This window comes from Astyanax mexicanus, chromosome 1, assembly GCF_023375975.1.
Source record: "Astyanax mexicanus isolate ESR-SI-001 chromosome 1, AstMex3_surface, whole genome shotgun sequence".
In the NCBI taxonomy this organism is placed as follows: Eukaryota; Metazoa; Chordata; class Actinopteri; order Characiformes; family Acestrorhamphidae; genus Astyanax; species Astyanax mexicanus.
In genome coordinates this window covers 7,147,141-7,161,076 of record NC_064408.1, presented here as the reverse complement: position 1 = coordinate 7,161,076, position 13,936 = coordinate 7,147,141, and the positions used below count along the sequence as shown (strand labels likewise).

Genomic DNA, 13,936 nt, shown 5'->3' with positions numbered 1-13,936 from the left:
AGAATAAAACAACAATGTTCTTTTTACTCAAACATGTAACTATAAATAGCAAAATCTGATCAAAAGAAACTTATTCAGAAACGTATTCAGTGATCTTTAATGTTTTTTTTCCAGAGCTGTATATCAGATTAAAACATTAATCAGTGCCTAAGATTTTTTTTTATTATTAAAAGCACACTGCAAAAATAATATCTTGCCAAAAGAAATCCTCTTAAATGTAGTCAATATATATCTAGTATTTCTCTTTTTGTTTTTAAGTTATAAAAGTAATATTATACAAAATAATAGCTAATTTCTAACTTCATTCTTCTTTTTTTATGTGATTTATGTGATTTAATGAACTAAAAGTGTCTAAGTTCTGCTTAATTCAGGAAATTTAGAAATAAAGAGTGTCTGATAGAATCAGCATGAAAAGCCATTAAACAGCAAGTTTAAGTTCATTTTCATGCGCTACTTACATACATTATATAAAGCATTTAGCATCACTTACTATACACACACAGTATCGAGTTATTACCTCTTCATAATATAGCTGTTTTCTTTTCTAATGTTTATAAGCTGTATATGGCTGGGATGGTAATGTTAGCTAAGATAACGTAGCCTTAGTATAGCATTGATTAGTTTTTCTTAACTGAGGTAAATTTATGATTAGAATAGCTCCACTAAAACTAATATCTGTATCTATATTTCTAATAAATATTGAGGTTATTAAAGTAATTTATAAAACCTAATAGCGTATTTTTAACTTATTTGTTCCAGTTTCATACATAAGGCGCACTGATAATTGTTTTGGGAAAATTAAAGGATTTTAAGTGCACCTTATAGTGGGGAAAAATACAGTACACAGTGTTGGTGTTCCTAGCTGTCCATGATCAATTTGCATACTGCTATCCCATGACTTTTGGCACACCAGTGTATCTTAAACATGGGAGGAGCTTTTGCGAATCTACAGGTGCTTTAGTTTTATGCTGGATAACCATGTTTATTTGTAATGGGCATGCTTTTGGGGATTTTTAGATCGTAATGTAATAAAAACAAGCAAAATGACATAATTCAGACCATTTTTATGAAAAATAAAACTTAATCTGCTATTAAGTAAACTCAATCTGCTATTCTGTCCAAAGCTATGCTAATGCTAACCTTACTTTATGCTCTATACCTCCTTACAGACGATGACTGCACAGACTCGTTCACACTAAACCAGGTGGCCCGCATGCACTGCTACCTGGACCTGGTCTACCAAACCTGGCAACCCAACTACAAGCCATCCATCGTGCCCATGCCGCCCCACGTGGTCCACCAGGGTCAGGACTCCATCACCGTGGAATGGTTCCCTCCGCTTACAGGACACTTCTATGACAGGTGAACTGAGGTTGCAGAGAGAGAGTGTGGAAATATATGCACTATAAAGTCACAAGTATTCTAACAGTTACTTAGTGTATCTGCTTTACTGAGGTACATTTATTATTAGTATAGCTTCAATTAAGATACATGTATGGTTAGTATAGCTCTACTGAGGTACATTTATGATAAAAAGAGCTCTACGGATGTACATTTATGATAAATATAGCTTTACTGAGGTACATTTAAGGTTTGTATAGCTCTACTAAGGTACATTCATGATTAGTATACCCCTACTGAAGTAAATGTATGATTAGTATAGCTCTACTGAGGTAGGTTTATTAGTAATATAGCTCTACTCAGGGATGTTTATGGTTAGTATAGCTCTATTGATGTAGATTTATCATTAGTATAGCTCTACTAATGTATATTTATGATTAGTATAGCTCTACTAATGATTAGTGTAGCTTTACTGAGGTACATTTATGATTAGTACAGCTCTACTGAGATATGTTTATGATTACAGTAGCACTACTGAGGTACATGTATGACATAAATTCTTTTTTTAGCTCTACTGAGATACATTTATGGTTAGTATAGCTCCACTGAGGTACATTTATGATTAGTTTAGCTCTACTGAGGTAAATTTATGATTAGTATTGCTTTACTGATGTACATTCATGATTAGTATAGCTCTACTAGTGTAAATTTAATATTAGTATAGCTCTAGCTCTACTACTTATTGTTAGAGTAGCTCTGCTGAAGTACATTTATGATTAGTATAGCTCTACTGAAGTACATTTATGATTAATAGAGTTTTAGCGAGGTATATTTATAAGTAGAATAGCACTACTGAGGTACATTTATTATTAATATAGCTCTACTGAGGAATATTTATCATTAGTATTACTCTACTGCGGTGTGTTGAAGTTGTTGATGTGCTTAGGTACATTTATGTGTAAAATTGCATTGATTAAGTACTTTTTCGGTTAGTATAGCTCTCCTGAGGTAAATTCACGACTAAAATATTTGGTATTCAGCCAATGATTTTAATTTCACTGCATCTCGAGTGTAATTTAAACTGACAGGGGGTCAGTTTGCGTCGCCATGCCGCCCACATCATACCCCAGCGTGGCAGCTGGCTTGGTTGTGCTGATGTTTTATTTTTAGGTGTGATTAGATAGTGAGGGAAGTGTGTAGAAGTGGAGATGATCTGTGGTGGAGGATCAGGTGTGTCGGTATTCGGTATGTCTGCAGCTCTGGGGGGACGTGTCCTTACACGTCTCGTTCTGAGATTACTGCGGAAAGCGGATATCAGTGGATACAAATCCGCACTGACTGGATTTATGAGGCAGCAAATGACAATCGTTTATCAAAAAGTAGCAAAAAAAACCACCCCAAAGCGTTTTCCCATCCGGCCGAACCAAAGATATCTTATACGTAGACGCTGCATACCCTGCCTCCTGGTGTGTCGGTGTGGCGGCCATATTGGAGGAGGCAAGCCTGCCCCCCCAGTGCATTAATTTACACTGAGGAAGGTGTTTAATACACCTATAATAATCACAACTCTACCAATTTTTACCTGATTTTTACAAATATATTTATTTGTATATATATATTTATGATATATATTTATGATATTTATGATTAGTTTAGCTCTACTGAGGTACACTTATGATTCGTATAGCTCTACTGAAGTGTATCTATGATTAGTATAGCTATACTGAAGTACATTTATAAGTAGTATATCTCTACTGAGGTATATTTATGATTAGTATAGCTCCACTGAAGTACATTTATGATTAGTATAGCTCTACTGAAGTACATTTTTGAGTAGTATATCTCTACTGAAGTACATTTATTATAAGTATAACACTACTGAGGTACCTTTATAATTACTATAGCTTTACTGAGGTACATTTATGATTAGTATAGGTCTACTTAGGTATGTTTATGATTAATATAAAACTGCTGAGGTAAACATATGATTACAGTAGTATTGCTTATGTACATTTACGACACACACTGCATTGATTAAGTTATTTTCGCCATATCGGAGGAGGCAACCCTGCGCCCCAGTGCGTTTATTATAGCTCTACTGAGGTACATGTTTATTATGATTATTATAGCTTTACTAAGGTATATTTATAATTAGTATAGCTCTACTGAGATACATTTATGAATATAACAGCTTTGCTGAGGTACATTTATAATAAGTATAGCTCTACTAAGGTACATGTATGATTAGTATAGCTCTACTGAGGTACATTTATGATTATTATAGCTCTACTGAGGTACATTTTTGATTACTATAGCCCTACTGAGGTACATGTAGGATTATAATAGCTTTAGTGAGGTACATGTATGATTAGTACGGCTTTACTTAGTTACATTTATGATTAGTATAGCTCTACTGAGGTAAATGTATGATTACAGTAGCACTGCTGAGGTACATTTATGATTATTATAGCTTTACTAAGGTATATTTATAATTAGTATAGCTCTACTGAGATACATTTTTGATTATTATAGCTCTACTGAGGTACATGTAGGATTATTATAGTTTTAGTGAGGTACATTTACAGGTAAATTTATGATTAGTATAGCTCTGCTGAGGTAAATTTATGATTACGGTAGCACTGCTGAGGTACATTTATGATTACGGTAGCACTGCTGAGGTACATGTATGATTATTATAGCTTTACTAAGGTATATTTATAATTAGTATAGCTCTACTGAGATACATTTATGAATATTACCACTTTGCTGAGGTATATTTATATTTTGTACAGCTCTACTAAGGTACATTTATTATTAATATAGCTCTACAGAGGCACACACATGTAATCGTTTAATAGCGCTGTTTACAGTCTGGCGGTTAATTCGCTGTGTCGCGAGCGCAGTTTCCTCTCACAGAACCACCTTCCAAAAAACATCTCTCTGACCCGGAGAGCTCGTTCCTGCTCCTTCATTAGATGATTCAGAGCTGGGGAACTCGATTAGTTGAGTCACGGCGTTCCTCCGCCGCTCTCGCTGCTCTCGGGTCCTTCAGGGCTGTTTATTAGCCGGGCTGTCCGCACTTGTGCCGGCGTAAGTGGGGGCCGTTATGTGGGGCTGCTGTTTCAGTGACAGGTGTAATACAGTGACGCAGGCAGCGGGGAAGCCCCTCAACAACAAGTCCAGACATGCCACCAGTTCACTGCTTAATCTGTGTGTGTGTGTGTGTGTGTGTGTGTGGTTCCAAGTGTGTGTGTGTGTGTAAAAGTGTGCTTTTGTACATCGAGTACAAAATTTCAGGACAAAGTGATCTGATTTTTTTGGACCCCTGAAAGCAGTAAATATAACATCTAATTATGTAACACATCTAATTATGTAACACATCTAATTATGTAACACATCTAATTATGTAACATTACACTGCAAAAAATCCATTGGCAAAACTAGACAAAATATATGCAAATTAAGACAAATATATGTATATTTAGCAAAAAAATCTGCCAATGGAGTAGGCTAAATTTTCTTAGTAAGATTTCTTACAAAAAGCAATGGTAAAGTCTCAAAATGAGTGAAGAAACACCTAAATCAAGCAAAGAAGTCACTGTTTTTGGACACAAGAATCAGAATAACTTGATTGCTGCTTGATTGTGCTTATTTTGAGTTCAAATTACTATAAGGTACAAATTCTAAGTAAGAATGATTCAGATAATTATCCCTAAAATAAGCAAAATAACCTAAAACTTACACACAATGCGTAGTAAGAGAAAAAGTCTCATCAGAGAAGAAAATAAGATTTATTGCCTTAAATTTTGAAAATTTCACTTGCTAAGCTTTAGTTTTTTGCAGTGTAGGATCAACACTAACATAGGAATTATTACATATATATATATATATATATATATATATATATATATATATATATACAGGGGCGTAGTAGCAAATTCTGGGCCCTGTACACCCTCTATGTTAATGGGCCCCTATCCATGCCAGTAAACAAAGGAAAGTGAGTGAAAAAAAAATCAGGATTTTCATGGGCCCCTCTCCCTACTCGGGCCCTGGGTAGTCAGGTCCACTTTTCCCCCCACTACCACGCCCATGTATATATATATATATATATATATATATATATATATATATATTACAAAACATAAAGGTTATTACATGTATACATTAGAATATACTATACTATAATACATTAAATACTTTAAAAAAAAAACACTTTGCTTTTCTGTACTTATACAATATACTTATACTTTATAGTGCATACTAGTGCATCTCAAAACATTTAAACATCAATATTCAAAATGTAAAACTCATATATTATATAGATGTATTAAACACAGATTGATCTATTTTAAGTGTTTATTTATTTTATTGCTGATGATTATTAGGGCTTACAGCCAATGAAAATCCAAAATCAGTGTCTCAGAAAATTAGAATATTACGTATATGGAACCAATTGGTACTTTTGGTACTCAGTGTGCGCAGTGTGCCAACTCCTGCTGGAAAATGAAATCCGCATCTCTATAAAAGTTGTCAGAAGCAGAGGGAAGCATGAAGTGCTGTAAGATTTTGTGGGGAAACTAAACTGCACTGACTTTAGACTTGATAATAAAACACAGTGGATCAACACCAGCAGATGACATGTCTCTCCAAACCATCACTGATCATCAGTAAATTTTACATTTGTAAATCTAGGGAGCAGAGTGCTGTGCTAAAATTGGGGAGAAAATGGAAAAAAATTGAAATAAATTAAAAAAATAATAATAATATTATTAATTATAGTATGATAGTATGATCAATAGTTAAACAATTAATTATAGATCAATAGTATGACCCATAAGACAATCTTTGTACCAAATGGTGTACAGCCTACATGGAAACATGAACAAAAACTATCCATCAGTTTTTCTAATGAAGGGGTGCCTTTAGGAAAAGTCATAAAATTTCAATTTGGGAAAAAAGATAGTTTAAGGTATTTTTCTACAGCTAAACATGATAAACAACACAAGTGTTAAATCCAGTTAAGTAATAAATAGATAAATAAATAGATAAATTAAATTTCCATTTCCATTTCCATTTCCGCGTGCTCTGTGGGCGGGATGCAGTGATGTCATTCAAAAAATCCTTAAAAGTCTTCCAGAGTAGGATGCTCTCATGTATCCTCAGTTGGAAGCCTCCTACAGGGGGATTTTAAGCGGCTTCTTTCGTCTCCTACGGTATTCGGACAGGCGGCAAGATCGGTAGGAAAAAGGAGACACTTTTGGGGTTTCTGGACGCAGCCAGAGTCTTTCCGTGACTGCGAGAGGCCGAGACTCCCCACATCTGAACACATCCACCCAGCGAACGCGTGACACATTGTTTGTAACGACATCAAATGAAAATCCGGAAAGCTGTTTAGCTTGGGTTGCCATTCAGTCAGATCATGCAAACAAAGGCATCAAGAAGCAGAGCTTGATCATCTGAATCAGAATCAGAGCGCTTTATTAGCCAAGTATGCTTTCGGCCCTGGCGAGCGCTCGCTCAGAGACAGCCTGCATGCTGCAGAACGTCAGAAAAACAAACGAGGTGAGGATACACAATGTAAAAAAAAAAAAAAAAAAAAAAACTGCGGGATCAGGTGACGCTCCCAACGCAACAGACTGTTCATATTAGAATCAGTGCAGCTTTCTGAACACGCCTGCGGCTCTGAGTGTTCAATAACCATCTACGCTTAACTCAGAAATTCAGATTTCACCAACTCGTACACAATAGCTGCTGTTATGCTATTATGTGATGAATGTGCTGTTTACACAGGTTTGAACCAATAAGCTTTGAGCAGAGCATTTTTGAGCAAGTTGAGTTAACTTAACTGTAGTTTAATAAAAAAGTTCTTCTAACTCTACTAATTTTGACTCTGACATTATTTACTTCTGAAGCTCAGTTTGATCTATAATACATTTTAATGTTGGAGTTATTTGATTACAGTATTTTTTGAGTTAACTCAACTTTAGTTTGGTAAAAAAGTTCTCTATAACACATTTTGAGTTAGAGTTGCTACTCTATATAAAACGTGACATAGTTGAGTTAACTCAACTTTACTTTACTACAAAATCCTCCTAACTCACATTGAGTTGGAAATTGTAAAGTATCTGATCACAGTATTTTTTGAGTTAAATCAACTTAAGTTAAGTAAAAAAAGGTGTTCCTAACTCTAACTTTAACTCTTGCATTATTTACTTTCACAGCTCAGTTTGATCTATAATATATTTTAATTTGGAGTTGTTACGCACTAGAAAATGTAAAGTATCTCATTACAGTATTTTTATTTTTTTAACTCAACTTTAGTGTAGTAAAAAGTCCTCCTAACTTATATTATTTACTTATGAAGCTCAGTTTGATCAGTAATATATGTTGCGTTAACTCTCAAATATAGTTACGTGGTTACTATAGTTCGGAGTAACTGAATGCAGATTGAGTTAACTCAATGACTTTTAAGTAAAAACTCACATTATTTACTTCTTAAACTCAGTTTGATCTATAATACATTCTGAGTTGGAGTTGCTACTCTCTAAAAAATGTAAAGTGTCTGATTACGTTTTTTTATTAACTCAACTTTAGTTTAGTAAAAAAATTCCCCTAACTCTAATTTTACCTTGCATTATTTATTTCTGCAGCTTAGTTTGATCTATAATACCTTTTAAGTTGGAGTTGTTACTCACTAGAAAGTATCTGATTACAGTATTTTTTTTTTTAACTAAGCTTTAGTGTAGTAAAGGTAAAAAAGTCCCCTTAACTCATATTATTTACTTCTGAAGCTCAGTTTGATTTATGAAACATTTACAGTAATCTCTCAAATAGAGTTGCTGTTAAGTTTTATTGTTCGTTTAAGCAATTTTTTTAGTTAACTTATTTATGTCAAAAGTTCTCTTAACTCACATTATTTACTTCTGCAGCTTAGTTTGATTTATAAAACATTTTGAGTTAATCTTCAAATATTGCTACACTGTAAAAAAAGAAAGTTAAAATGTCACAGTAACTGACTGCAGATTGAGTTAATTCAGTAATTATTAAAAGAAAATCCTTCTAACTCAAATGATTTACTTAGTTTGACTAATAATACAGTTGGAGTTGCTACTCTTTAGAAAATGTGAAGTTTCTGATAACAGTATTTTTTGAGTTAACTCAACTTTAGTTTAGTAAAAAGTTCTTCTATCATTTACTTCTGAAGCTCAGTTTGATCAGTAATACATTTTGAGTTATCCCTTTAACCAAGCTTAAATCTCTTAATTTGCGAGACGTTGAGTTACCCCAAAAAGTGCTCTGTAATCAATTACCAAAACATTTTAATTTCACTCTTTTTTCACATTTTTTAGCAGCTCATCCACTGGACTGTCGCCCAGAATCAGTTCAGTTCTCAGGAGGGAGGGCTTGGGCTTCACCAAGAGTGTGATGATGAAAGTCAGCAGGGATTTAGGACATAGATCATGGTGAAGATGTTCCTCAGTGATGTCGTGGGATATCAGTAAAATCACTGGTCTGTATCTAAGTTGTGTCTCCTCCCTGTCTGTTGGTTTCCTAGAGAAGTGGGATCAGTGTGTGATAAATGCGCAGAAGGCCGGGTCTTCCTCCAGTACGCCTCCCACTCCTGGTCCCCGCGGCCCTGCCTGCCTTCCGGACACTGGAGCCCACGCGAGGCCGAGGGTAAGACCCCGACCACTATCACTATCACTTCACACCCCCAACACACACTGTTAAACCACTGTCCTGAACCACCTCGCACTTCCCGTCCGTTTAACACATCAGGAAAACATCCGTCTTTGTTGGATGCAGATTGCAGGGACAGCGGGACAGCGGGGACCTGAAGTCTCTTCAGGCTGAGATATTGATTTTCATAACATGCATAACATTTAGATGGAAACGAGGTCAGCTTTAGACAATAAAACCAAACCAAATAAAAAAAATATGACAAAAACTTGACCCAGAATCCTGAGATGAGGTCAGATCAGGTCAGATTGGGGACAATCTCTTATAGAGTCTCTTAGGGAAAGGTATGTTAACCACTTGATTAAAGAAATATAATCAAATTATCAATGACAGTCATATTCAAATTATATTTTGAAAGATCATATACTCAAATGTACAGTATATCTTGGGATCCTGGGTGGCGCTACTGTCTAAGTGCTGGCTTTGTGATTATGATTTTTAAATAGTAGTTGTTCCTAAAGTAGTTTCCAGTGAGTGGGAGCACAATACAAAATGAGTGTTTCCAATAAAGTGGCCAGTTCATGGAATAGCTACATAGACAGTCATTGGAAGCACAAGGTAGAAGTTTCTTATGTTTTGGCTAGTGAGGTGTTTAAGCCAATTAGGTTCATAGTGAAATACATTGTAGGGCTCCTGGGTGGCGCTACTGTCTAAGCGCTGGCTTTATAATTGGGAGATTAATTTAAATGCTTTTAATAAATGGACCAGTGAGTGGAAGGACAAGGCAGAGGGTTTCTAAAAAAGATGGCCAGGGAGTGAAAATCTAAAATAAGTGTTTCTAATAAAGTGGCCACTGAGTGGAAGCACAAGGTAGATGTTTCCAATAAAGTGGTCTGTGAATGAGAGCACAACATTGGGATTTCTAATAAGGTGGCCAATAAAGTGTTTAAGCCAAATAGGGTCATAGTAAAATACATTATGGTGCTCCTGGGTGGCGCAACTGTCTAAGTGCTGGCTCTATGATTAACTCATCAGTGTAGGTTTTTTTTAAATAGTAGTTGTTCCTAAGATAGTTTCCAGTGAGTGGGAGCACAATACAAAATAAGTGTTACCAATAAAGTGGCCAAGTCTTGAAAGAACAAAGTGAGCGTTTCTGATAAACTAGCTACGTGGCCAGTCAGTGGAAGCACAAGGTAGGAGTTCTTTATGATTTGGCTAGTAAGGTGTTTAAGTCAAAAAAGATTAAATAAAAATACATTATGGTGCTCCTGGGTGGCGCTACTGTCTAAGCGCTGGCTACATAATTGGGAGATTAATTTAAATGCTTTCAATAAATGGACCAGTGAGTGGAAGTACAAGGTAGAGGGTTTCTAAAAAGATGGCCAGGGAGTGAAAATCTAAAATAAGTGTTTCCACTGAGTGTAAGCACAAGGTAGATGTTTCCAATAAAGTGGTCTGTGAATGAGAGCACAATATTGGGGTTTCTAATAAAGTGACCAGTGAGACGAAGCACCAAGGTGGCCAATAAGGTGTTTAAGCCAAATAGGGTCATAGTGAAATACATTATGGTGCTCGTGGTTGGCGCAACTGTCTAAGTGCTGGCTTTATGATTAAGTAATGAATGTAGTTTTTTGAGTGAATGCACAAGGTATTTGTTCCTAAGATAGTTTGAGTGAGTGGGAGCACAATACAAAATAAGTGTTACCAATAAAGTGGCCAAGTTATGAAAAACAAGAGAGAGTTTCTAATAAGTGGCCAATGACTGAAAGCACATGGTAGGGGTTTCTTATTATTTGTCTAGTTTGGTGTTCAAGTCAAAGAGGGTCATAGTGAAATACATTATGGGGCTCTTGGGTGCTGCTACTGTCTAAGTGCTGGATTTATAATTGGGAGTTTAATTGGTTCCAATAAATTGTCCAGTTCGTGAAAAAGCAAAGTGAAGTGTTTCTAATAAACTAGCTACGTGGCCAGGAAGCACAAGGTAGGTGTTTCTTATGATTTGGCCAATAAGGTGTTTAAACCAAATAGGGTCATAGTCATGGGGAAATATAATATGATGCTCCTGGTGGCGCTACTGTCTAAGCGCTGGCTTTTTAATTGGTAGATCAATTTAGTTGCTTTTAATAATTGGACCAGTGAGTGGAAGTACAAGGTAGTTGTTTCTAATAAAGTGGCTAGTGAGTGGAAAACCAGAATAAGTGTTTCCAAAAAAGTGACCAGTTTATAGAGGAGCAAAGTGGATGCTTCAAATAAACTAGCCATCCAATGGAAATCCAAGGTAAAACAAGACACTTCTGATAAAGTGGCCAGTGAGTGTAAGCACAAGGTAGATGTTTCCAATAAAGTGGTCTGCGAATGGGAGCACAACAAAGGGGTTTCTAATAAAGTGGCCAATAAGGTGTTTAAGCCAAATAGGGTCATAGTAAAATGCAGTATTTTTTTGGGTCTCTTTGGTGGCGCTACTGTCTAAGCGCTGGCTTTATAATCGGGAAATCATTGTACAGTAGTTGCTTCCAATAAACTGTCTGGTGAATTGAAGCACGAATGTAGTCGTTTCCAATAAAGTGGCCAGTGTTTACCTGTGAGCGTAGTCAAAGTGTCTCATACATGGATTTTATACCCAAAATCCTTATCTCCATCACATCAGCAGAGTTTTATTAGATCTTTATCAGCACTTGCGTGATGAGCTACATTTTTCCGAATAGAATGACGCTCCAGGAAACGGCAGAACGCTCTGAGTGACTTAGATCTTCTCTCCGGGTGCTTGATGCATTGTGGGCTTTATGAATATGTCATCAATGTACTATGAAGCCAGACATCTCTTAAACCCGCACCGCTCGCCCTCCCGCTCGTCTTTTCAATGCGCACTTGCCGTCTCGGCTCCTTCACTCCAGCTAGGCCAAGGGCTGCATGAAAAGATGAAATCAGCAACATACCTAAAATAGGCTGCCTTCCCTGGATGATTTTTTCCTTTCTGTCTTCCTTCACTTGCTCTTTCGCTCTCTCTTTCTCTGAACAACTGTGGAGAGAGAGAGAGAAAGAGAGAAAGAGAGAGAGAGAGAGAGAGATCGGTTTGGGCAAGAGGTGGAATTTGGCTTTTATAAATAGTCTGCACAGCTGTGCTGCCGCAAAACTCTCCGACAGCTGCTTTATTAATTATTGTTTGCGAGCGTGGCCGGCCTAAAACAGCGGTGTGTCAGTTCGCCGGGATGCTCTTACTCTGCAGATCGGGAGGTTTTTCGGTGGCCTCAGGGATTTTGGAGCCATGTGAAAGGAAGATGTGCTGCCTCTGATGAAGGTGTTTATAGCCGATGAAAACGATCCGCGCTAACAGCCAAAACAGTTGCGCAATTGTTCTTTTATTTATTTAATAGGGATCCATTTTCGCTTTAGGTCAGGTCTTAGGATCAGAATGTTCACACTGTGCACAGTGCATCACTTAAACTGATGTAAAAGAACATTGATTTATGATTGATTTAGTTCCAGAGGTACCTGTCCATAGGGTACACTGTCAAAAAAAGATACTTTATAAGTACAAAAAGGCACAATGTGTTCTTTTAAGTCAAGCTACGTAGATTCCTTTAAAAGTATAGGACCAATACAGGGGATGGACAACGAAACTGATACGACAAACAGTTCTGGTTGAAACAGGAGAGTTGAGGTGCACGTTGAATTCTGCCGTGATTTGATCAGCCGTGGTTTTATGTTTTTTGGATACAATCCGGGTTAGCACCCGAACATCCCTTTCAGACAGCTTCCTCTTACAGCATCCACAGTTAATCCTGTTGGATGTGGTTGGATGTGGTTACTGAAAGCTAAGTTTACAAACAGCCATATTTTACACTTAACATGATATATTTACACATTTAACCCGACTTATATATCACATATTTACACTCTGGTCGTTTCAATAACCTTTTAACTCTCGTATTTACATTTTAAGCTCCTTACAAAACAGAAATACCCACTGATTTACTTATAATCTTTTAGTCTTTATCTGGTACTATCTGAATTCACCGGAGCTTCTCCGGTACAGCACAGACGAACAGCACAAAATATTCATTTGAATGAACGAATCTTTTGAACGAATCTTTTTAGTGAACGGATTCTAATGATTCAGTTCATCTAAAAGAGCTGCTGTGTCCATCACTACTAGTTAGCTTCTGTAAAGGATTAACCAACTCCAAATAGCGGGATTTTGTAGTCCTTGTAGAACTGTTAGAACTACATACAGGTCGGAAAGCAGGTCTCATTGCTGGAAAGCAGGTCGCAGTTCTCGCGAGCGTTGGTCGCGGCCACCTAGAAAACTTACAGAGTCTGGTTTGAGCTCAGAGGAGCTCCGGCACAGACACTAAAGGACCGCTATTCCTCCTATTACACCTCAATGGTTTCAAGCTGTAATTTTACTTCTTTAAAAAGTTCAATAATCAAGGAAATCCTACCTATTGTGCCTTTAAGAGGAGAAGTGCCTTTAGGTTTTTTATTTTAACCAATTGTTTTATTTTATACTTGTTTAATCTTTTTTTTTTTTAAGTATTGGGACACCTACACCTTATACACAAAGAAGAAGTATAATGATGTCCAAACCCATAGGCATCCTTAGTCATTAATGTGTAGTCGGTCCCCTTTACAGTTCTAACATCAGGTGTTGAGCTTTGCAGTTGACTTGTTGAAGTGTTACCATTTTATTACAGTGCTACACTGGAGTTCAGTGGTCAGTGAGCTCTTTAGCTCCGCCCATTCTTCTCTATCCCATGCACTCCACTTTTACTGGATTTTATTATTCACATGGCAATGGTGCTGAATAAAAGACTTGAATCCAATGATTTAGAGGTATATTGCTATACATTTGCCCATATAGTGTATCAAGCACAATCATCTTCACAATAAATGTAAACTAAACAATTGAGTT

The 13,936-nt window shown here is 36.5% G+C and overlaps 1 protein-coding gene across 1 annotated transcript in view; it reads left to right on the top strand.

Moving 5' to 3' along the window:
* Positions 1–13,936, top strand: part of LOC103040342 (pappalysin-1) — a 236,254-nt gene that overhangs the window by 51,743 nt on the left and 170,575 nt on the right. The window contains exons 6-7 of the mRNA XM_049465816.1: positions 1,170–1,362; positions 8,900–9,021. Of these exons, the coding sequence (XP_049321773.1) occupies positions 1,170–1,362; positions 8,900–9,021 (315 nt within the window). The remainder of the gene's footprint in view (positions 1–1,169; positions 1,363–8,899; positions 9,022–13,936) is intronic.